Source organism: Danio aesculapii, chromosome 4 (genome assembly GCF_903798145.1).
Source record: "Danio aesculapii chromosome 4, fDanAes4.1, whole genome shotgun sequence".
Classification (NCBI taxonomy): Eukaryota; Metazoa; Chordata; class Actinopteri; order Cypriniformes; family Danionidae; genus Danio; species Danio aesculapii.
This window is the reverse complement of record NC_079438.1, coordinates 58,274,017-58,298,092: the sequence shown is the minus strand read 5'-3', so window position 1 is coordinate 58,298,092 and position 24,076 is coordinate 58,274,017. Positions and strand designations below refer to the sequence as shown.

Genomic DNA, 24,076 nt, shown 5'->3' with positions numbered 1-24,076 from the left:
ATATTCATTTATTCACTAACCTTCGACTTAGTCCCTTTATTTATCAGGGGTCGCCACAGCGGAATGAACCTCCAACTATTCCAGCTTATGTTTTACACAGCAGATGCTCTTCCAGCTGCAACCCAGTACTGTGAAACACCCATACACGCTCATTCACACTCATACACTACAGCCAATTTAGTTGATCAATTCCCCTATAGCGCATGTGTTTGGACTGTGGGGGAAACCGGAGCACCTAGAAACCCACGCCAACACGGGGAGAACATGCAAACTAACCACTGAGCCACCGTATCGCCTTCTGCAATACATAAATAATGTTTTTTAATGACATTACCTTAGCCCTGTGGATTATTGATGGTTTATATTACAGCGTGTAATCTCTCGATTGAATTTATTAATGAGCATAAATGCAAAGGAAATGGCTGCAATATAGTAACATCAATATAATAACAACCAGCATCATGATCATATTATAACATGTCTTATTCACAAATGGAAGACTTATTATGCTATAAATGTTATTAGAGTGTAAACAAAAATAGTTCTCACAGCTTTTGTATCTGTTATTTTATTAATAATTAATTTATTGTTCGCTTTTGGGTAGTGTGTAATCTCTGAGCCCCCTCACCCCCCTGCTGTTCTAAATATCAGCGTTAAATAGGATACAACTGAGGACACTCGTTAATATAGCATAATGATTATGATATTTTACAACAATAGTTAATATTTTTACATTACTGTGAGGGTTGGGTTTGGGGTTTAGGTAGGGGTAGACGTTAATAAAATACAATTTAATGGGTAATTTAATAAATAATATAAACAATTCTCGTCAACTTCCGGCCGCAGCTGTATCCCTTCTAGCAACAACTCGCTTGGTTCTCGTTTAATTTTTGTTGATATTATTATTATTTATGTATAGAATTTATTCCCTTTTACTGCACTTGTTATTTCCTAACGTATAGAAGTACTAATGATTCCAAGTTGTGTTATACTAATTTATGTTCAATAAATAAATAAATAAGACTAATCGTTCAATTTTATGTCCGTGAATTATGAGAGCTTAAACTCCCCTTCTGCTTATTTTCTATTTATTGTTGTTTTATTTGCTTCATTATTATAGTAGTTAAATACTTATATAATTTTGTATGGATGTTATTATTATTACTAATGTTGATGGAAAGATTTTGAATGTAAATTAATTGTCTTCTGTGTAATTTTAAAAGTATTAATGTCTTTCTGTTATTGTTCAAGCGAATATAATAATGTAGTGGTCTAGGACCACCCCTTTAATTAAAACAAAAAAAGACAGAAAATTACGTCGGTGAACCTTAAACCCTACGTGATGACGCAGGGAGTCTCCCGTCATGCCCCGTAGCAGCGCCACTCAGCGGTGAAGAGGCGGAACTGCAGCCTCTGACCCACATGTGGCCGGACGCCTTTAAATCTATCGAGATTACGAGCACAAGTATTGATGAAAGTGCCAGAAAAGTGTGTATTTCAGCGCTGAGGAGCGTCGAGCGTGTTATTATATGATCTGAAGTCTGTGGAGGGACGCGCGCGGAGGTGAGTGTGTGCTAATGACAGCAGATGCTAACACAGCTAGCCGCGTCACACTGATAAACAACAGTCTGAACTTATAAACACGGCACGTAAACATCTCTGCGTGCGTATTTCTGGGTTATCCATACTAATAACACGTAGAGGACTAACTTAAATGAGTATTGGTGTATTTAAAAGAGACCTGTGTCACATTTAAAGATGGCTAATGAACAACTAACTTCAGCTGTGCCGAGAGAGAGAGAGTAAACAGAGTAAATAAAGACACAGTGCTGTCATTAATATGGTCATAATGTGGCACAGTTGTACTTATTTTATATGTTTTTATTCCTGTAAATGTGCTGGTGAAGTAATCGAGGGCTCAGAACTGCTGTGACCCGGAGCCAAAGATGCAGGAAGGGCCAGGAAAGGGTGAGTGGGGCTTTTATTTGATTTATTTTGAAATCTGCTCGTGTTGTTTGTTTATTTACACGCATAATACACTGATTGAGCTCTTGGGTTTGTCTTAAATGTGTCTCATGTGTTTTGGTATTATTCCTTTGGTTGCTTTGTGCACCATGTTGTTATTAAAACTTAGAAATTTAACGTACACAACTAAAACATGCTGTTATTACTTAGTTTTTGTTTTGTTTCTTGTCTAAATATCTGAAAATTATTAAAACAAGAAGCATTTTGTAGACATGCACATAATATTGTCCTGTTTTCAGAAATAACAAGCAAAATATTCTGCCAATGATGTGAACTTAATAATGTTGTTATTCATTTTGACATGAGATTTTGTTTACACAATTGCCTGATTATTTTGTTTGTTTTAAGGGAAAAACATCACTTAATTTTAACATATATTATTTTTTAAAACAATACAACAATGTTTACTTGTTTTCAAAATGCTTCTTGATTTAAGAATTTGAAGATATTTGGACTAGAAACAAGACAAAAACTAGTAATCAGTAATCATACTAGTAAGTAATCATGATTATAGTGATGAAAATGATCGCAGTTATTATTATTATTATTATTATCTCGGTTTTGTTATAATGCTCATAAATAAATGTCACACACACTTAAGACGTTAATCTAAGCTTTGTGTCTGAAAATGAACAAACAATAAATGAAATTTGCAGCTTTATGCAGTTTTCTGGTAAACAACATAAATGATGATATGTGAATGTTGGATTTGTTTACATGTTTGTGTTATTTCATGTGAATATATTTAATATTTTTCAAGGTATTGTTTGTTAAACATGTACTTGGAAATTTACCTCACAGGGATCCATTTTTACCTTGTTTTTCACAAAACTTCATAAAAAGCTTCAGCTTAGTATTTACAATAATGTGCAACACACTGTAAATTAAAAGAATAGATACAGTATATAGTATAGAGAATAAATACATAGAATAAATAGAAAATGAGCTAAAAAAAATCTTGTTTTCGCCTTGAAATGTAGATATTTTGACTAAAAACAAGGCAAAATTCTAAGTCATTTTTTAAATATAATAACAGTAATTAAGTACAATTTCATAGCTTCTGGTCAACTATAATTCAGACTGAACATTGCATATCCTGCTATGTGACTATTGCGATATCGATAATGAAATAATATATTGTGCAGCTCTAAAATAGTGAAACCTGAAATTATTAAAACCCTTTGCATATTCTGACTTTAATTTACTTTTTTATTAACCCCTTTTTTTACCAGAAATAATACCGGCTCCTCCTAAACGATAATATGAATACAAAAGGCATTATTGAGGAAAAAATCTGAATTCGCCATGGGTTTGAATAACCTTAGGCTTGATTGTACAGTAGTCAGCATTTGAAGAGGATCATCACCTTTCATCAGAGTTGTCCTAAAACTATTAAACAACAGCCGTTCTTGTCCTAGGACGTTTTTGAAAAGCCTTTTTGATAAATGTTGACTGCTGTAGTCATTTAATAAATACAGAAGTCAACATTCAGAAGTCAATCAAAAATGTTTTTCAGAAATGTCCTCGGACAAGAGTGGCTGTTGTTTAATAGTTTTAGGACAACTCTGATGAACGATTTTCAACCAATTTCAATGTTCAAATGTTGACTACTGTATATAGAAACATGCATTTACATTTACAGTTTATTGTAATAACAATCACGGTTTTAATAATACAAGTTGAGTAGTTATTGATGACCGTTAGAATATTTACCTTGAAACCAGAGATCGTGTCAACAATAATAAAACTTCAACCTTGTGATTTTTATTTATTTATTTATTTATTTATTTTTTATTATTATTTTTTTAAATTTATTATTATTATTATTATTATTATTTTCTTATTTATTATTATTTTTTTTAATACATAATTTTTTTTCTACATTTCTTTTTCAGGTGGTCAGAACTCAGAGGACAGTTTGGAGGATGAAGAGTCTCAGCGCTGCCCGATCTGTCTGAATCGACCCAGACGGAGCGATCGAGCCGTTCCCGACTGCTGCAGACATGTCTATTGCTCCGCCTGCATCCTTCGCTGGGCACAGGTCAGATTAAACGCTGGATAAACTAGGCATGGCATGAGAATCGGTTTCAAGGTTTACCACGGTTTGGAAAAGCCATGGTTTTAAAACCATTCTGGTGATTTTTCTAGCTGTTGAGTGTACATTTAGGCATGAGCCGGTATAAGATTCTGACGGTATCATAACCTTGGATAAAAAAAAATCACAGCATTGTGATTACTGCTCTGAAATATGTTCTTTATAAACGTCTGGGTAAAAAACAGCACATTTTCCCCCCGTTGAATACGGTGTATTTAGAAATATTTTGGAACAGTAAACATGTCAGGCTAAGTAATTAAAAAATAATTGACGTCTGCTATCTTTATTAGTTTAAAAAACACAGATTTCTTTATAATTAGGAAAGGCATCTTTGGAGATCTTTATTTTCTTTAGATATGAAGTGAAGCCACTGCACTGTTCAGGTCTAGAACACACTGGATGTTTTTTCAGATGTTTACTTAATCATGGCCTGATTACTGTTGCCCTAAAAAAACTAACTAAAAAGCTTGCATATCCTATAGGAACGGTATAACAGAATGTCTATCTATCTATCTATCTATCTGTCTGTCTGTCTGTCTGTCTGTCTGTCTGTCTGTCTGTCTGTCTGTCTGTCTGTCTGTCTGTCTATCTATCTATCTGTCTGTCTGTCTGTCTGTCTGTCTTTTTGTTTGATGTTAAGTGTTCCCCCTAACACTATTCTGTGGCCCCTTGGGTTACAGAGCAGTGTGTGTGTTTTCCTGCCAGATTGAACCACCTGTATATAATCTACAGTGTTGTAATATTATGTGTGTGTGTGTCTGTTGTGCTACAGATGGTTCAGTCCTGTCCAGTGGACCGCAGACCCTTCAGTGTGATCTTCCTGCTGGGCTCCTCGCAGCAGTGCATTAAGGTCAGCCTTCCTCACCCATACACACTCATTCATATACCCTACTGCCAATTTAGTTAATCAATTCCCCTATAGCGCATGTGTTTGGACTGTGGGGGAAACCGGAGCACCCGGAGGAAACCCACACCAACACGGGCAGAACATGCAAACTACACAGTAATGCCAGCTGACTCTGCTGGGGCTTGAACCGGCGACCTTCTTGCTGTGAGGCAACAGTGCCAACCACTGATCCACTGTGCTGCCCCAGCATCTTATATTCTTGGGATACATTTTTTATTGATTTTTACACACGAGAGGCCATACAAAATCATTCAAATGTCATTTATAATATAACAAAAATAACCCCCCCCCCAGTGGTCCATCCCATCTTACAAATATCATTGCAAACAAGAAAAAAGCTAACAGACGTGGTGTAAAGTTAAAAAATAAAACGCAAATCATCCTAATAATATTAACTAATTCCTCTCTGTGTTTCAGCTTCCTGTGAAGATCAAGCCCAGACTGACGGACATGCACACGGGCTGCGGTCAAGACAGTCAACGCATGTGTGGCGTCTCTGTGTACGTGCTGTTTGCCTTTATTTATGCACGTTTATTCTGCTGTTTGTCTGATTATTCAATAGTTATGTGTGTTTTACAGGACAGAGACGGGAAATGTGGAGAGAACACAAGAGAAAAGAGCCAATCCCAAACAGAAATGCCACAGAAAACGTATGTGATTTTTGTTTTGTTCATGTTTGCTTGTAAAAATTTGATTATTTCAGGGGTTTTAAATTATTTCATTATTTTCTAATCTATGGTAATGCATGGGAAATATGTTGATATGAGATGAAAATGCATTAATGTATATGTTAGTTTAAATTTAAGATGTTTTTATTTGATATTAATACATAAAAGGACTAATTTAATTTGATTAATTAGTAATCACTTCACATATTTAAATATATGACACTGCAGGTGCATTTACATGACTGTCAACTCAAATGTGAAACTTTTATATTGTTCATATTGAACAAGTTTCATTTTATACACAATATTATTGTCTGTTTCTTCTTTTATACCAACAAAAATAAGCTCAAAGCCAGAGCAGAGCATTTTTGCTTGTCACTGCAGCATTTCCAAACCAAAATTGGTCTGTTTTTGAACAAATTATTGATTAGTCTATCCATTCATAACAGTCATTTGATTGGTTTCTAAATGAATCAATCATTTGGAACGAATCATTTGAATGAATGATTCAGTGAATCATAAAAACTGGTTGTGTTAGGGTTTTAGGCTCGTATTTATTGATGCAAGATAGACCTAAACCAGTCAAGGAACCAACACAAAACCACAATCATTAAAATTAATTTGATTATTGAAATTACAGTATATCTAGGATGTCATATTTTGGTCAATATTACACAGATCTACAAATATTAAAGGGATAGTTCACCCTTAAATGTACATTCTGTCATCATTCACTCACCCTTTGCTTGTTGAAAACCTGTTTGTTTCTTCTGTTGAACACAAAAGAAGATATTTCAAAGAATGTTGGAAACCTGTAACCATTGACTTCCATAGTATTTGATTTCCCTTCTATGGAAGTCAATGGTTACAGGTTTTCAGCTTAACTAAAACTATTATAATTTGCATTCAACAGAAGAAAGAAACTCCATAAAGGTTTATAACCACTTGAAGGAGAGTAAATATTGAGTAAATTGTTATATTTGGTGTGAACTGTCTGTTTAAATATATGTTTGAGGTGTATTAGCTTCTTTGCACAGATTTATTTGTCAGTCTTGTGAACATAAATCTCTTTTATTCCCAGCAGTTGACTCTGATGCATTCGTGGATTCAAATAAAAAGGTGAGTCTTGCATTGTGATTTGTATTGTGAATGAAATGTGTGTAAATGAAAGCGAAAGTGTTGAGCGGTGTTTTATGTGCGCAGGCCAGTGGAGACTCATGCCACTCTCTTCTGCCCACTCAGCATTTCCACTCATCACAGCAGGGAGCAATGGTCGGCACACTCATGTAAGAGCCTTCAGTCATTTTAATGGCCGAAAAGTGTCTCCTCCATCATATTAAAGAGTGTTTTTGTCTGTCCTTGTGTGCTGTAGGGCCGGATCTGTTGAGGATTGTGAGGACGGCGTTCAGTGGAGGAGATTAGAGAGAAAGCGCAGGTTGCTTCAAGCCTCTGTTCCTAGTTTTTCTACATCTGTTCCCAGGTGAGATGCACATTTATTTATTTATTATTATTTTTTTTACATATGTACATACAGGGCTTGACATTAACTTTTTTGATCACCAGCCACTGTGGCTAGTAGATTCCCAGCTTTACTAGCCCCTTGCCATTTTCACTAGCCACACTTCTTGGTAAATGTATTTTATATGCATAAATTTGACGTTGACATGCTAAAACTACTTGATTTAGATTTTGTGTTATGTCCACATGCCTCCTCATTCATTTAACTTTTTGTGTGTGTTGTGTATGAGCTTGCTCAATGTGCATGAGCAATTGAGCAAATGTGTCACATTGCAATTAGTTTTTATTTCACAGGACTTTTCAGGGCTCAAAATTAAGGATTTACCAAATTTATCTCTAACCACACCAAAAATAATAATTATTTCTTAGCCACAAATTTTAAATGTGTCAAAACAAGCAAAATATAGCTGTGTACTATACTTTTTATTCAACAAAACATTTCTTACAAAAAAATTAACAACTATTAAAATACTAAAAAGATAACTAATGTCATGTATCTGAAATATGCAGAGTAACCTGTCCTGGCTAAAGGACCCAGATCACCAGTTAACTACACATAAACGGGTAGTTAATCTCATATTAAAGCAATGTTATTGTAAAAAAAAAGATAATTAAACCACATTAACAAAAATAAAAATAACTGTAAGCAAAAAAAAAAGCAGGTGAAAAACATACCCTTTTCAAGTTGAAAGGGTACAGGAATATAAGTATCTTGGTACAATATTTGATACCACATTAAAGTTCCAGCAGAATTCAGAAGCTGTTGCTAAGAAAGTGCATCAGAGAATGTATGTTAAAAAACTGAACTCTTTCTGTGTAGAAAAACGCATACTGAGAACTTTCTATACCACCTATATCGAGAGTTTATTAAGCTTTTCCTTTTTATGCTGGTTCTCTTCACTTTCCGTTAGAGAGAAAAATCGACTGCAAAATTTAGTCAAGACTTGCTCCAAGATTATTGGTCTACCTCTGAGGAGTCTACAGAGTTACATGAACAGCAAGTATTAAGGAAAACTCAAAGTGTGATAAGAGATGACTCCCATCCTCTGAAGCCTTTCTTTGTTCTGTTGCCCTCTGGAAGAAGGTTAAGAAGCATTAAATGCTCTTCCAACAGATATAAATTTACATTTGTTCCAGAGGCAGTAAGGCTTTACAACATTACATTTTAGCAAGTTTTAAATTTACATTTCTAATACATGTGTTTATCCAAGGTTTTTTTTTTTTATTATTATTTATGAAGTTATACATGAAGCATGCTGGATTGTTTTTTGTTTTTTTTAACACTGTTTGTAAGTGATTTGTCTCCTTATGTGTTAGTTGAATCATGAAATGCTATTACCCTAATCTAATTGCCCCTGGTGGGATTAATAAAGTTGTTAAACCTTATACCGTAAGTCATAATGCAGGGATGATCACGCGCACACTGTTAACGTTAGGCCTGTTATTAATCTGTTTAAGGAATAATTAAAATGAAAGCAGTGGCCACTGCTGCTTACTAACGGATGTTTTAAAAAACTGTGGGTGCACAATTATCGCTTTTTGTCCAGTCTATTTCAAAGCAAACCGACCACACCCGTTGCATTCCCTCTAGGCACGGTTGCTTCACGCAAGTAAACGGGAGCGCACTCGCTTTAACAGTTGTGCGCCTCACATCATCTATGTGCATGAGTGATCATCCTCTCATTCGGTATTTAACTGCTCTCTTTTGCTCACGGGAACATTTGTCATTTTTGTCAGTCGTGCTGCTTCTCGATTGTAAAATCACATTTGCATATTGGGCCATCTTTATTGTCGACCATGCTTTTTAAGAAAACTACAAGTTAAAAATTATTTTCAACCAGCCTAATGGCTCGTTTCCACTGACTAGTACGGTACGGTTCGGTTTGGTACGGGTCACCTTTATCAGGCTTGCGTTTCCACTAACAAGGGTACTTTTGGTGGGCGTGGTGTATGACAGAAAGTTTCAGTCGACGTCATTCTCGCTCGAGGAAATGTCTACAATAAAGCTGTACGGGTCACTCACATATCATATGAGGAGCACTTCTAATAAAACAGATGCTTCATACACATAAATACTTGTGTAGAAATGTTTATTACTAACTTTACAATGAACATGAGTTGATTATAACTGCAGATCAATGACAGTGCGAAACAGCCTACTGTAACGTCTGTAATTATATTAAATAACTAAATAAATGAACATATATAAACACATACAGCCCCTTATAGTCTCCGATATGTTACCAACTACAGAAGAACTACATATAGCAGACATTTCGTCTGTATTTAGGTTCAAAACAACACAAAATATAGCCTACAGTCAGTGTAAACCTCTTATCTGTGTCTGTAATCTTCAGCAGCACATGTAGCCTCTGTTAGAGAGTAATTCCATCATTCCCGGTTCATATTAGTCCAAAAGGTGAAGATAATAAGTTAGTTAATCATGGCATTTTGTTCATGTTTGCTGAAAAAGAATGTGCTCCTTTTTTTCCGGCTTCTCCTTTGTTTCTTCACGCTTCACTCTCGCGTTTGTCAGTGTCTGACAGGATCGGGTTTCAAAAGCCCGTCAATAATCAAGCGCAGGTTATTATCATCAGCTCAAGAAGTTTGTTATTTCAGATATAATGTTAGACGCGCACGAGGGCTAGCAAGAAAGCGAAACCGCTCGCGCCTCAGACTGGCTCGTAAAAAAACTACGGGGCACAGGGTAAATCTGCTCTTAGATATTATTATATATCTCGTTATTATATGTATTTATAATTCCGCTATAATCTCTCGCTGTGTATTTCAAACATGGCGTTTTTTTTGGTTTCATTCTGGCTTGTTGCGTAAGCGAGTGACGTATCTCTGTTAACCAATAGCATTCAGCTGCGCGTGTGGCATTGCCTTTTGGTACCCTTTCTCGTGTTTGGTACCCTTTCGAAAGGGTGCCGAAAAAATGGTACGGTACGGTTCGGTACGCTTTTTGACAGTGGAAACGGCCATAAAAGCGTACCAAACTGAACCGTACTGTACCGTACCACTCAGTGGAAACGGGCCATAAGTGACTAGTGGGAGTGTCTGTCTAACCTGCCACAGCTGTGTGTGTGTGTATGTATGTGTGTATAGATAGATAGATAGATAGATAGATAGATAGATAGATAGATAGATAGATAGATATGTATATTTTTCAAATATTTCCCGATAATGTTGAACAGATTCAGGAATTTCCTAGAATATTTTTACTTCTGGAGAAAGTCTTATTTGTTTTATTTTGGCTAGAATAAAAATTAATGGTCTTTAATTTTTTTTAAAAATCATTTTAAGGTCAATATTATTAGCCCCCTTAAGCAATATTAGTTTTTTATTGTCTACAGAACAAACCACTGTTATAAAATGACTTGCCTAATTACCCTATCTTTACCCTAATTAACCTAGTTAAGCCTTTAAATGTCACTTTATGCTGAATACTAGCATCTTGAAGGATATCTAGTCCAATATTATTTACTGTCATCATGGCAAAGATAAAATAAATTAGCTAATAGAAATTAGTTATTAAATCTATTATGCTTAGAAATGTGTGGAAAAATCTTTCTGTTAAACACAAATGGGGAAAATTTATACGTGTAGGGAGTGATCTATTATATCAGAATTAATCACAACTAAAGAATCAGATCAGGTCTGCATAATTGGTCTGACAATAAGTTTTATTATTAACTTTATTCACATTAATTTTGTGATTTGCAACTGCATGCAAGTGTTTGAGGTTTATGAACATGTATGTGGATTTTTAGGGTGTCAGTCCGCTCACACCTACTTCTGTCAGCTGTCTCTGCTTCTCTGAATCTGCTGCTTTCAGAACATACAGGTAAGTTCTGTTTTCAGTGGTTTTTTAATTGTTAGTTTTAACTTAAATTCTTAAGCCGCCTTTCCATTGCACACGACAAGCGACAGACAGTCATTCATTCAACCATGGTGAACGCATAGAAAATAAAGGCTCTTGCATTTGCACTCCTTTATTTTGGACACCGCGAGAATCAGCTTCTCTCCCATGGTGCATGACAAAACTGAAAATTTTGTGCGACTGCCACAAGGGGGAATATTCCGACAGTCCTGTCTGAATGTCGTGTGCAGTGGAAAGGCGGATTTAGGGATGCACTGCAATTTTGGCTGCCTAAAAGTATTGGCTGAAAAATTGCAAATTTTTAAAGATTTGTTAACACTTGCTGCATCTCCTTTATTAGTTCCTCATGGCATGGTTTGTGCTGTCACCTGCCCCAAAGGTGAGGAAAGAAAAGGCACAAGGGGTTCTGGATCAAAGAGCTCCGTGAAGCCTGCAGAAGCTCCTGCAACCCGGCGGTCCTCCAGACGCAGCCGAGGAGAAGCGGAGGATTCCTCTTCTGCACAGTCACAACAGAACGATACTGAGAACACCTCACAAACCCTAAATGATACTGCGTCTACAAGCAGAGGCCAGCAAGGGAATAATCCAAGATCTGGAGTGAAGACGAGAGGACGGCCAAGAAAGCTGAAAGTGGAAAAGCGAGAGGATGAGGAGCAAGAACCTGAAGCAGAAAATCACAAGGAAGATGGAGCCGCTGAATCCGAAGAGTCAAAAACTGACCCGAAAACAAATTCAGATCAGATTGATAGTGAGCAAGACTCCGTGAACACAGAGGAGAAGATGGAGGAGGAGAATGAGACAAGTCCTGCTGAGACCAAACCTGTTGATGCTGATGACAAGGATGAGGAAACTGCAGAAGAAGAAGAAGTGGTCACCAAGAACGTGGTTGAAGAAGACTACAATCAGAAACTTCCACAAGAAGATATGAGGCAAGAAGTGAAGACGGATGACGAAGATCAGGTGGAGCTGATGGATGCTTCACCAGAACTGAACCAAGACTGTTCGTCTCCTTCCAGATCTCTAGAACCACAGGAGTCTCTGTCTGATTCCCAGGACGCTGTTTTATCCTTCCAAGAGCAATCAACAGCTGAATCGCCTACAGATGCTTCAGATCAGGGTTTGGATCTAAAACCAGAGCTTGACAGCACAGAAGACAATCCTGAAAAGCAGGATTCCAGTAGCTTTCCAGATCTCCAAGACATTGCAGATCCGAAACCAGAGCCTGACACCACAGAGGAGGATTCCCACACACAAGACTCCAGTAACCTTCCAGCTCTACAAGAGATTGTGGATCTGATACCAGAGCCTGACACCACAGAGGAGGAGAACCAGAGCCCTGTACTAATGGTTCCTGAAGAGATTTCTACTCCTGAAACTAGACCGTCAGTTCCTGAAGAAATTTCTGCTCCTGAAACTAGTCCGTCAGTTCATGGAGAGATTTCTGCTCCTGAAACTAGTCCGTCAGTTCCTGGAGAGATTTCTGCTCCTGAAACTAGTCCATCGGTTCCTGGAGAGATTTCAGCTCCCGAAACAACTAGTCCGACTGTTCCAGGAGAGATATCTGCTCTTGAAACTAGGTTGTGGGTTCCTGGAGATGGTTCTGCTTCAGAAACTAAACTGTCGGTTCCTGCAGATAGTTTTGCTCCTGAAACTAGACCTTCAGGTCCTGGACAAGGTTCTGCTCCCGAAACCAGAGTGTTGGTACCTGGAGATATTTTTGCTCCTGAAACAATGGACACTAATGTGAGGAGTCCTCAGGACAACACTGACCTCATTCCCATGGAGTGTGATTCTCCTGCATCAGAGAGTGCTGCTGAGGTGGAGATGGTTCCCGCTGTGATTGTGCCTCAGATGGCCAATCAAGATCCTGCTGAGAAGATAGAGAGCTCTAAAGAATCGAAAACCCCGGATAAGAAGGAGGGACGATCCCGCAGGTCCCGCTTCCACTCGTCTTCAACCACTTGGTCTCCAAACAGGGAGTCTAGAAACGAACGCAGGTCAAGGTCTCGATCCCGGGACCGCAGCCACAAAACCCGCTCCACATCTCGAAACCGTGACCACCAAGAGGAAGAGCGGGACAGTCGGAGAAACCGTAGTCGTAGCCGAAGCAGAGAGCGGAGCCGCAGACGGAGGAGTCGCTCCAGGTCCAGGAACAGAAGCCGACCTGGGCGCCGCAGCCCATCTCAGGAGCGTGCAGACCATGGAGGACACTCTCCCCGAAAACGAGACTCCTGGGGTGGAGGAGGAGAAGGATGGAGAGGCAGAGGCGGTGGACGAGGATTTCGCAATTCCAACTGGAGGAATAACACTGAAAAACCTGCACATTTCTCAACTAGAGATCCTGTTTCTTCCGATAATGGGAACTTCCATGAATCGTCGCCTGATCGAGGGAGAAACGAGAACCCTGATTGGGTGAGAGAAAGGGAAAGGGAGAGGAGTTGGATGGATGCTGATAATCGTGGACGGGAGCCGGCGAGAAGAGAGGAGAACTTGGGAGATGGAGACTCCTGGTCTCGGGGCGGCTGGAGTGCTGGACGCGGCAGAGGAGGCACACACTGGGCGTCCAGCCAGCAGGGGGAGTCGGGAGATAACTGGAGGCAGCGCAATTCTTTCTCAGGGACCGCTAATAATGCAGATTCGTACAATCGCTTTAATGATAGCAGAGCTGGAGGGAAGAGGAAAGAGTCTGAAGGTGCAGAGACTCCGCTGGATCGCTCCGGGTGGTCGTCGGCATCCAGTTGGGCTGTGCGGCGAACTCTTCCCGCTGATGTGCAGAACTACTACTCGCGCAGAGATCGAGGTAGTGGCGGTGGCGGAAACAACATCTGGAGCAAACAAGAAGAGGATCAGAGCACACCGACTGTCCCAAAACAAGCAGGTGTGTGTTTTTTTAAATTGTTTTTATTTTTTAAATGTTTTAAACATAGCATCTGTTACCTATGAATATTTTTTACAGTTTCTATTCTAATTTGTGGGTTAAGTGCAATTAAAGTTTAAATTGAAACGTAAAGTCAAAGCATAAATGGTAGAAGTGACTGAATATATTTTCTTTACCAGCAAATAGCAAAAGAAACAACACCAATTATAAAAGCAGACACTTGTGCTATAACGGTATAACGGTAATGTGCTATAACGGTTATTAAATATAACTGAATCACTGAGGAATATCCACAAGATTGATGTAAACATCACTGAATTGAAGTCAGGAGAAGACATGTGTATGTTTATGTCTGCACAATCACATTCAGATTGAATATTTTAATTTACTAATCTAATATCTATTATTGGTGTGATTTCAGATCCCCCACAGAATGAGCCAAATGCGCCGCTGCCAACTGAGGCTGTGCCAGCGATGCCTCCGCCCCTGCTGCCGCATCAGATGGGTGTGATGGGGGTCCTGCGCTTCCCCATGGGCCCGGCTCCCCTGCTCCAGAGGCCTCCCACCGCAGGTCTGCAGGCTCCTCCACAGTTCAGCCTGCCTCCTCCAGTGCCAGTGCAGCTCCACCAGACTGGCCCACTCATGCAGGTGCCCTCTATAGCAGCGCAGGCTCTTCCTCCACCGCCTCCGCCTCCTCCACCTGTGCAGCAGGGCGGATTCACTGTGGTGCCACCCGAAAGCCACCCACCTCAGGTCAGCACCATAGACATTAACACTGACTGGAAAAACATAACACATAAAATATAATTTAATTCATTTTTACATGAAAATTAATTATTAAATTTAAAAAACATTTAAAAGGATTTACCAAAATCTTATATCGCGGTATGTCATCTCATATTCTGATAACAATATTTATCAAGATGTCCGGTAGTACCTTTTCTGTAAATTCAATCAATAAATAGTATAAATATATTCATTCAATAATTTTCTTTTGGGCTTAGTCCGTTTATTAATCTGGGGTTCCCACAGCTGAATGAACCGCCAACATATCCAGCATATTTTATTCATTTATTTACGCAGCCATTCACACACATACACTATGGAAAACTTAGTTTGCCCAATTCACGTATACCACATGTTTTTGGACTTGTGGGGGAAACCAGAGCACACCAACACGGGGAGAACATGCAAACTCCACACAGAAATACCAACTGACCCAGCCGAGGCTCGAACCAGCGACCTTCTTGCTGTGAGGCGATCATGCTACCCACTGCGCCACCATGACACCCTATATAAATATATAAAAATGTAAAAGGGTATCGTCTAGTCTCAATTTAAATAGATTTACATTTACAACCAAATGAAACCAGAAATAAATCAATATATTATTAATTTAATATTTTAATTTAATATTTAAATCCATTTCAGGGGAAGCAAAATATTTTTTCAAAATGCTTAATATAATAAAATAAACTATTAAATGTGTCATCCAGTATCTATTATAATAAATGCACACACAAATGAGCCAGAAAATATAATAAATAGCAAAAATTATAATTAGTTAAGGCCCGTTTCCACTGAGTGGTACGGTACGGTACGGTTCGGTTTGGTACACTTTTATAGCCGTTTCCACTGTCAAAAAGCGTACGGAACCGTACCGTACCACTTTTTCGGCACCCTTTCGAAAGGGTACCAAACGAGAACTCTATTGGTTTACAGAGATACGTCATTCGCTTACGCAACAAGCCAGAATGAAAACAAAAAACCCGCCATGTTTAAAATACACAGCCGACGAGCCGAGAGATTACAGCGGAATGATAAATACATATAATAACGAGCCATGGTCGATCTGGGCTCAAACAAACCTTGTCGTCGTCTTGATAAACAGCCACAAAGCCAAAAAGAAGAGCAGATTTACCCTGTGCCCCGTAGTTTTTTACGAGGCAGTCTGAGGCGCGAGCGGTTTCGCTTTCTTGCTAGCGCTCGCGCGCGTCTAACATTATATCTGAAATAACAAACTTCTTGAGCTGATGATAATAACCTGCACTTGATTATTGACGGGCTTTTGAAACCCGATCCTGTCAGACACTGACAAACGGGGGAGTGAAGCGTGAAGAAACAAAGGAGAAGCCGGAAAAAAAGGAGCACATTATTTTTTCAGCAAACGCGAACAAAATGCCATGTATAACTAACTTATTATCTTCACCTTTTGGACTAATATGAACTGGGAATGATGGAATTACTCTCTAACAGAGGCTACATGTGCTGCTGAAGATTACAGACACAGATGAGAGGTTTTCACTGACTGTAGGCTATATATTGTGTTGTTTTGAACCTAAATACTGACGAAATGTCTGCTATATGTAGTTCTTCTGTAGTTGGTAACATATCGGAGACTGTAAGGGGCTGTATGTGTTTATATATGTTCATTTATTTAGTTATTTAATATAATTACAGACGTTACAGTAGGCTGTTTCGCACTGTCATTGATTTGCAGTTATAATCAACTCATGTTCATAGTAAAGTTAGTAATAAACATTTCTACACAAGTATTTATGTGTATGAAGCATCTGTGTTGTAAGAAGTGCTTCTCATATGATATGTAAGTGACCTGTACAGCTTTATTGTAGACATTTCCTCGAGCTAGAATGACGTCGACTGAAACTTTCTGTCATACACCACGCCCACCAAAAGGGTACCCTTGTTAGTGGAAACGCAAGCCTGATAAAGGTGACCCGTACCAAACCGAACCGTACCGTACCAGTCAGTGGAAACGAGCCATTAGAGTTGTTAATTGATCAAATAAAAATTAAAGCCATTTCAGAAAGTTTATTTAAACTGTAAAGTTTATAAATTATACTACATTAACATTGCAGTTTTAGCAACAACAAAAAAACTCTAGCAATGACACATTATTTTTCATTACTTTATTGTTTTCCCTGTCACCATACATGTTCTACAAGGGACATTTTAACAAATCATTTGTAATGTCTGCTAAAATTCAATTAAGAAAGAAGTTAATATATAAATAAATGACACTACATCAGCACTGCTAGAGTCCTTTTGTTGTTAAAACTGCAAATGAAACGATTACCTTATGATGTTCAATATATATGAAATTAGATTGGATTGTTTTGAATGATTATTTAATTAATGATGTAATGTGTTCGACAATTGAAAACATATCATTTTATTTTGAGTTTTTTATTATTAATAATTATAATAATGTTCTGAGGTTTTTTTTACACTTTATGTATAATTAGCAGTGTTGGGGAGGGTCATTAGTTGTGGTGTTTTGTTTTTTTTTTGCAATTGTCTTAAATTTGGTTCTGTGTGGTATTAAAAAGGTCTTAAATATAACTCTGCAGATATCCTGTTAAAACTACAAATAAAATCTCTGAAGTTTTTGTAATCTGCTGTTTGAAATGCATTGATCTGGTTTTACCACATATATTTCTCAGCAGGCGATGCCCATTTTTCCTGCACCAGTTAAAATGTCTTTCAAACCTGTGCCGACCAAAGTGGTTTGTGGGCCTCCTCCTCCTCCCGCTGTGCCAGTCAGTGCGGTGCAGCCATCCTCCACCACCTCCAGCAGCTCCAGCACGCAGCCCAAAGCCCACGCCGACAGCTCCAAGAAGGAGAAGGAGAAGGTGAGACTGCAGATCCATGCTAAAAACTAATGTCCACGGTTAGAAATAGGCTAATAGTTTACAATTAAACAAAATACTACTACTATAATAATAATAATAATAATAATAAGGTTGATTTTTCAAGTAGGCAGTTAGAAATGAATTTCCTTCGTTCTTAATGAATAAAAACAGGCCAATTTTCAATATTTAGTTAACCTGAATTAACTACAACATGTAGGCCTACTTGTTTTTATTTTATTGTAGTCTTTCTTGTTGCTTTTGTGCAGTAGCCTAGATAAATAACAGCATTTGTTTTTAGTAAATTAAATTTTAGGATATTTCTGTTTTGCTGGAGTCCATTAGGAGAGCTGCACGATTAATCGAAAAACGATTCGACCCCCCCCCCCCCTTTAATCCAGCATTTCTGCGATTCTGCCAATCATATTTTCAAGTTCAGGAGAGAAGAAGTTTTACACACAATGCTCAACAACGTGGACACCTCCAAATGGTGTTGAAAGAGTCACATTCTGTATTTATAAGGTATAATTCACCCAGAAATGTCATGTAATGATGTAGTTGCGGCCGCAAAATCACACTCGACATGAGCTGCTGACTGTGAGCTGTTACCACAGAGAGGGTGGGCGCGCTCCTGTTAGTGAAGTCTACTTTAGTGAACAGAATCTGCATAGGCTGTGAATAACGGGTAGTAAATTTGTAAATAACATTCAGTTTGTGGCACTGAGTGATCGTTTGAGAGCCGCACAGGAAGTATGAACCGCACATAGCAGTGAAAATGAAACTGAAAGCCCCAACATCATTTAAATAATCATATCACGTTTAGAGTTATGATTACGACAAGCGTTTAATATCTTTTTCTTTCATAGCGAACACACAGTGTTGTGCATGAAAATAAATGTTTAACAGTGACAGTAAAACTATTATAGCCTATGTAATGTTGAATATAATGCAAGAAGAAATCTGATTATGACAAATGTCTGAGTTTACAATTAGATAAAAAATGGTCTGTGAATGACCGATTGCAAGCATACTGTATGTCTCAAACATAATAACTCAACATCAGAATTATGAATAGTTCAGTCTGATGTCTTCACTTTACTGTGCATTAATGACCAGGACAAGTCCACTATTCAAAGTCTATTCAAAATGTAGCATTTTAACTAACAGAAGAGCTACACATGATATTATTATTGTTTTACCATATGTTTGAGAAATAACAGTAATAATAGCCGACTCATATTAACATTTATTTTACATCTATAGAATTGTGAGAAAATCCTGATCTTGATTTTAAGCAAAAGAAGTGCGATTCTCATTTTAGCCAGCATCGTGCAGCTCTGTCCAATAGTGGTGCATATCCACCATATGAAGGGCATCTATTTACAAAGTTATGTGTAAATTATATTACGGGTTCATGGAATCATTGGCTAAAAATATTTAGGGGGAAAAAAACATGACAAAGAAAATGATGATTAATAATCATTGTGAGGTTAATTAATAATAATGTGAGGTTATATTCACTGGAAGAAGTCATTAATTTGTAAATAACGATAATGTAAATAATTTCATTCAAATTAAGCTCAGAAGTTGACACTTGGAAATTCTACTTACTGGACATTATTAGTTTGGAACTTACCACAGCCAAAGTAAATCAAAACTACAATTCTGGCCAAATATGAACGAGACTCCATCAGACATCTTTTAATAATGATTTTGTACCCATTACTTTTATAAAGTTTACAAGAACACACATATATATATATATATATATATATATATATATATATATATATATATATATATATATATATATATATAGTACTTAGTACTTATTTACTAATGTTACAAATAGTAATATTATAATACATAGTATAATAATTAATATAATAAATTGGCTCTCTCTCGGTACCCTTAGGTGAATGAGAATAAATATAAGTGTGTGTATCTGTGCAGTGTATATACAGTGTGTATGTGTATGCAGTGTGTACAATATGGATGTGTGTGCGTGTATGTATATATCATACACACACACACACACTATATATATATTTACATATAGTGATTTATTTTTTTTTTTTAATTAACATTATTTTGAAAGATTACGTTAATATTTTAAATAATAAGTGGTATCGGTATCGTAAAAAATTTAACAAAAGGTATCGATATCGTATTAAAGAATTGTGGTATCGCCCATCCCTTTCTATATCTAAAATGTTAAATAAATGAGCAAAAATAATAATAACCCTTGTAGGGCTGCATGATACTGGAAAAAACTGACATTGTGATAATTTATCTTTCTACGATATATATTGCGATATTTAATAAATAACCAGAGGGAATTAATATGTCCATTTGGAAAGAGTTCATCATTTTTGACACATTGGGATGATTTTAAAGGTGATTTTTGACTCAGATTTTGAGAGTGCGTCTATATAAAATATAATGACCCAATCACAAACATTGAGAAATACAGTAGAGCAACAATACTGTACAAATACAATATACAGTGCTTTAGGATTTTCATAAAGTCGAGCAATATTTAATAATCAAATGTAAAGTAACACCATAGTCTTTATCGTATACATGCATGCAATTAATCTTTAGTTAGAAATGCAGTTTCTTATGCCTGATTATTTGTGAACTGAATTAAATGATAAAAACATAATAGAGATAAATGATGTGCTTTGGTAACTTTATGATTAAATGTTGCCAAAACTCCACAGATCATGTGTTTTCAAATGTGTTTATTCAAATTCAGGTCGATAATGATGCCCATTCAACATTGCAGATCCTGTGATTTGACTATTGTGGATGCACACATTGCGATATCGATGCTGAATCCATAGATTGTGCAGCCCTAAACGCTTGCGTATTGTTCAAATAGACTACTCTTTACCAATGACAAACTGTATCTCGTCCCAACAGAGAAAACCTGCAACAATCAAGAATGCATGCTTATATGCTGCCATGGCTTTGCATTTAAAAAATGTGATTATAATGGAAGTCAATGGGGCAAAAACAGCCCTTAACATAACCAAAGGGGAGTCAATTTGCCCAGAGTGTATTATTGAGTTTTTGAAAAATTCCAAAGCATTTTCCCAAATTATGTGTCAATAATGCGGTTTATCACCATAAAAGTCACCCCATTTGCTGAAACACAAGAAAGTTTTGCCAAATTAAGCCTCAAAATCATTCCAGAGTGGATGAAAACATCCCCAACAGCACACAAGGGTAAAAAAAATCTCGGAAATGTGTTCTTGAAGGGTGTTATTGATGTCTGTGCTGTTCTTCACTAAACTCTGTCTCTCTTCTTCAACACAGAAACTGCAGATTCAGGAGCGCGCCGTCAATGAGGTGAAAGCCGCCATTAAGCCATATTATCAGAAGAACGAAATCAACAAGGACGAATATAAAGAGATCGTGCGCAAAGCTGTGGAGAAAGTAAGAAACATTAGATTAACTCAAATTAAAGTGCAAGAAATTAACATTTCAAGAAAATATATTTATGAATTTTGGAATAATTACACAAGTAATAATGATAATAAAATAATGAAATAATAAAATAATAAAAATGAAAATAAAATAAGAGAGAATTATATGCAAATTAGCACAGTAGCCAGAACTGAGTAAAAACTTTCCTCTTGGTGATAGTCCCACAAAATGTATTACAAATGTAGTTCAGACAAACTTCAAACAAAAATTCAGAGTTTAAAAGTCAAGTATTCCAGACTGCACTGTATTAGATATCATTATATAATTTTAGACCAGTATATTCTCACTTCATTTTGACTTCTTGTCTAGAAAATGCTTTTTGATTTGAGAAATGTTAAATAAACTACTGAAAAACGATTTTTCCAGTGCGATTTAAAAAGATTTAAATAGCTGAATGGAGCTGATAGAGCAATCTATCACTCAGCCACAAGATGGCGCCAAACTCACCAAAAAAAAAAAAAAGAGAAGAAACCGAACGAATAACAAACATGTGAATGAATAACCTTGATCGTCAGTGAATACAAAGTTCCCAGATGGTTTCACTGGTTGTTATCTGGGAATAAGTTACTTTAGGATGTCATAACTGACCAATCAGAATCAAGAATTCCACACAGCAGTGAAATAAATAGCATTATTTAATTTTAACCCAGTATATACTCGCTTTATTTTGCAATATTTTTCTTGTCTAGAAAATGCATTTTGATTTGAGAAAAGCTGAATAAACTACTGAGAAAACTATTTTTCCAGTGCGATTTAAAAAAAAAATAAATTAAAATGGCTGAATAGAGCTGGAGCAATCTATTATTCAGCCACAAGATGGCGCCAAACTTTCTCTCAAAAAAAAAAAACAGCAACAGAGAAACATGTGAGCATATTTACTGATGCTCAAGATTACTAAAAGTTCCCAGATGAGCTTTTGTTATTAGTATCACTGGTTGTTATCTGGGAATAATATACTTTAGAATTAAAACAACTGATAGAGCAATTTATTATTCAGCCACAAGACGGCGCCATATTCTCAAAAAAAAACAGCAACAGATACACATGTGAACGTATTCACTGACGCTCAAGATTATTCATTCATTAAGGTCCCGGATGTTGTTAGTTTCATTGGTTGTTATATGGGATTATTTAATGTCATGACTGACCAATCAGAATAAAGTATTCCAGACAGCGCTGTAATAAATATTATTATTTAATTTTTAGCCCAGTATATACTCGCTTTATTTTGACTTTTTTTTTCTTGTCTAGAAAATGCTTTTTGATATGAGAAATGTTAAATAAATGACTGAAAACTTTTTCCACTGTGATTAAAAAATATAAAATGGCTGAATGGAGCTGATGGAGCAATCTATTATTCAGCCACAAGATGGCGGCAAACTTTCTCCCAAAAAACATATATTTAACCACTAATAAAAAAAATAAATAAATAAATAAATATTTATTTATTGATGCTCAAGATTATTCAAAGTTCCCAAATGAGCCTTTGTTATTAGTTTTACTGGCTGTTATCTGGAAATAACATACTTAAAATTAAAATGGCTGATGGAGTAATCTGTTATTCAGCCACAAGATTGCGCTAAACTGCAGAATTTTTTATTAGTATTTTTTGAAACTGCTGCAATTTAGGCAATAACTAGTGTCATCTCTGGTGTTCCAGCATGGTGTTTAAGTGTGTATTTTTGTTGACGCTGTCGTTTTCCTCCTCTCAGGTGTGTCACAGCAAGAGTGGCGAGGTGAACACAGACAAGGTGGCCACCCTGGTGAAGGCGTATGTGGACAAATACAAACACATCCGCAAGAGCAAAACTGAGAAGAGCTGAGGACGGCGGAGCTGCTGCTGACGCAACAAGTGCAATTCCTCCACAGCCGCTCTTAACACATTTACATACGACAATGAAGATTTTTCTAGAGATGATATTTTGTTTAATTTGGATTTGATATAGTGCAAATGCCCTTTATTGGATTGTGTGTGTGTGTGTGTGTGTGTATGAGTGCAGGGGGGGTTAAAAGGTCTGTAGTGGTGTCGCTATTAATTGCATTTTGCTTCTAAGTTTAGATGATGATCAAATGATTCAGTGGTACGTCTGTATCTCTCTCTTTCTCCAGATCTTCAACATAAAGACTGTCATTTTCCCCCTTTTAGAGGCATCCCAGCAATCCATGTGCATTAGCTTTATTAATCGCTGCAGAATCCGAGTGTGTGTGTGTGTGTGTGTGTTTGATTATGTGTGTTTGAGATCTTAAGTGGACAGAACAACGGGTAGTTTTGTCGGTCGGTGAGCTGAGATTTTGTTGTCATATATCCAGGTTTAAAGTCCTGTACTTCTGTTTTCTGCAGTTCAATCACTGTGTCTGTTTATCTTCCCAGAAGCAATGAAATAAAGCAGCTCTCTGAATCCCGTCTCCGATCACTCTCTGCAAACAAACATGCATCAAAAGCTGAGCGTCGTTACCACTGACACAATCAATTAAGAGACTCGTTAACACTGGATCTTTTCGTCCACTTGGTGTCAGTCAGTGTTTGAATCTTTACCTCCCTGTCTGTGATTCAAGCTACAAGTGAATCACTGATCCTCTGAGTGGTTTAAGCTAACAAGTGAATCACTGATTTCTCTCAGTGACTTAAGTTACAATTGAATCGCTGATCCCTCTCAGTGATTTAGTGGTGCAAGTTACTGCTGAATCACTGAGCAGGATCAATGATTCAGTTGTAGCTTGAGCCACTGAGTGAGATCAGTGATTCAGCTGTAAGCTTGAACCTCAGAGAGAGATCAGTGATTCACTTGTAACTTGAATCATTGAGTTGCGATTGAATCACTAATCCTCTCTGAGCGATTCAAGTTTGAATCAAATCACTGACTCATGATTCAGCTGGAAGTGATTCAGAATCACGATTGAGTGACCGAATCAGCGAATATCGTAAAACGATTCGACGATTTAACCATCAAACATCGATT

General features: G+C 37.1%; 1 protein-coding gene across 5 annotated transcripts; it reads left to right on the top strand.

Moving 5' to 3' along the window:
* The first annotated feature begins 1,379 nt into the window (after positions 1–1,379).
* Positions 1,380–23,515, top strand: scaf11 (SR-related CTD-associated factor 11). 5 transcript variants are annotated; one of them, XM_056456259.1, is made up of 15 exons: positions 1,380–1,563; positions 1,908–1,968; positions 3,921–4,066; positions 4,893–4,970; positions 5,445–5,527; positions 5,607–5,677; positions 6,780–6,814; positions 6,938–6,981; positions 7,068–7,175; positions 10,987–11,060; positions 11,437–13,974; positions 14,396–14,727; positions 17,439–17,627; positions 20,946–21,065; positions 22,829–23,515. In XM_056456259.1, exons 2-15 carry the CDS (start codon positions 1,947–1,949, stop codon positions 22,937–22,939), a joined length of 3,951 nt encoding a protein of 1,316 aa, XP_056312234.1. In that variant the 5' UTR covers positions 1,380–1,563; positions 1,908–1,946; the 3' UTR covers positions 22,940–23,515. The 5 variants fall into 5 exon arrangements, with proteins under 5 accessions (XP_056312234.1, XP_056312231.1, XP_056312232.1 ...); XM_056456256.1 differs by having other exon boundaries at positions 6,899–6,981; XM_056456257.1 differs by having other exon boundaries at positions 6,777–6,814.
* The last annotated feature ends 561 nt before the right edge of the window (positions 23,516–24,076 follow it).

Coding starts and splice junctions, on each gene's coding strand:
- scaf11 (XM_056456254.1), top strand. CDS start 1,947: ATGCAGGAAGGGCCAGGAAAGG. Junction 6,815..6,898: donor TCGTGGATTCAAATAAAAAG/GTGAGTCTTGCA, acceptor TTATGTGCGCAG/GCCAGTGGAGACTCATGCCA. Junction 17,628..20,945: donor CCAAGAAGGAGAAGGAGAAG/GTGAGACTGCAG, acceptor TCTTCAACACAG/AAACTGCAGATTCAGGAGCG.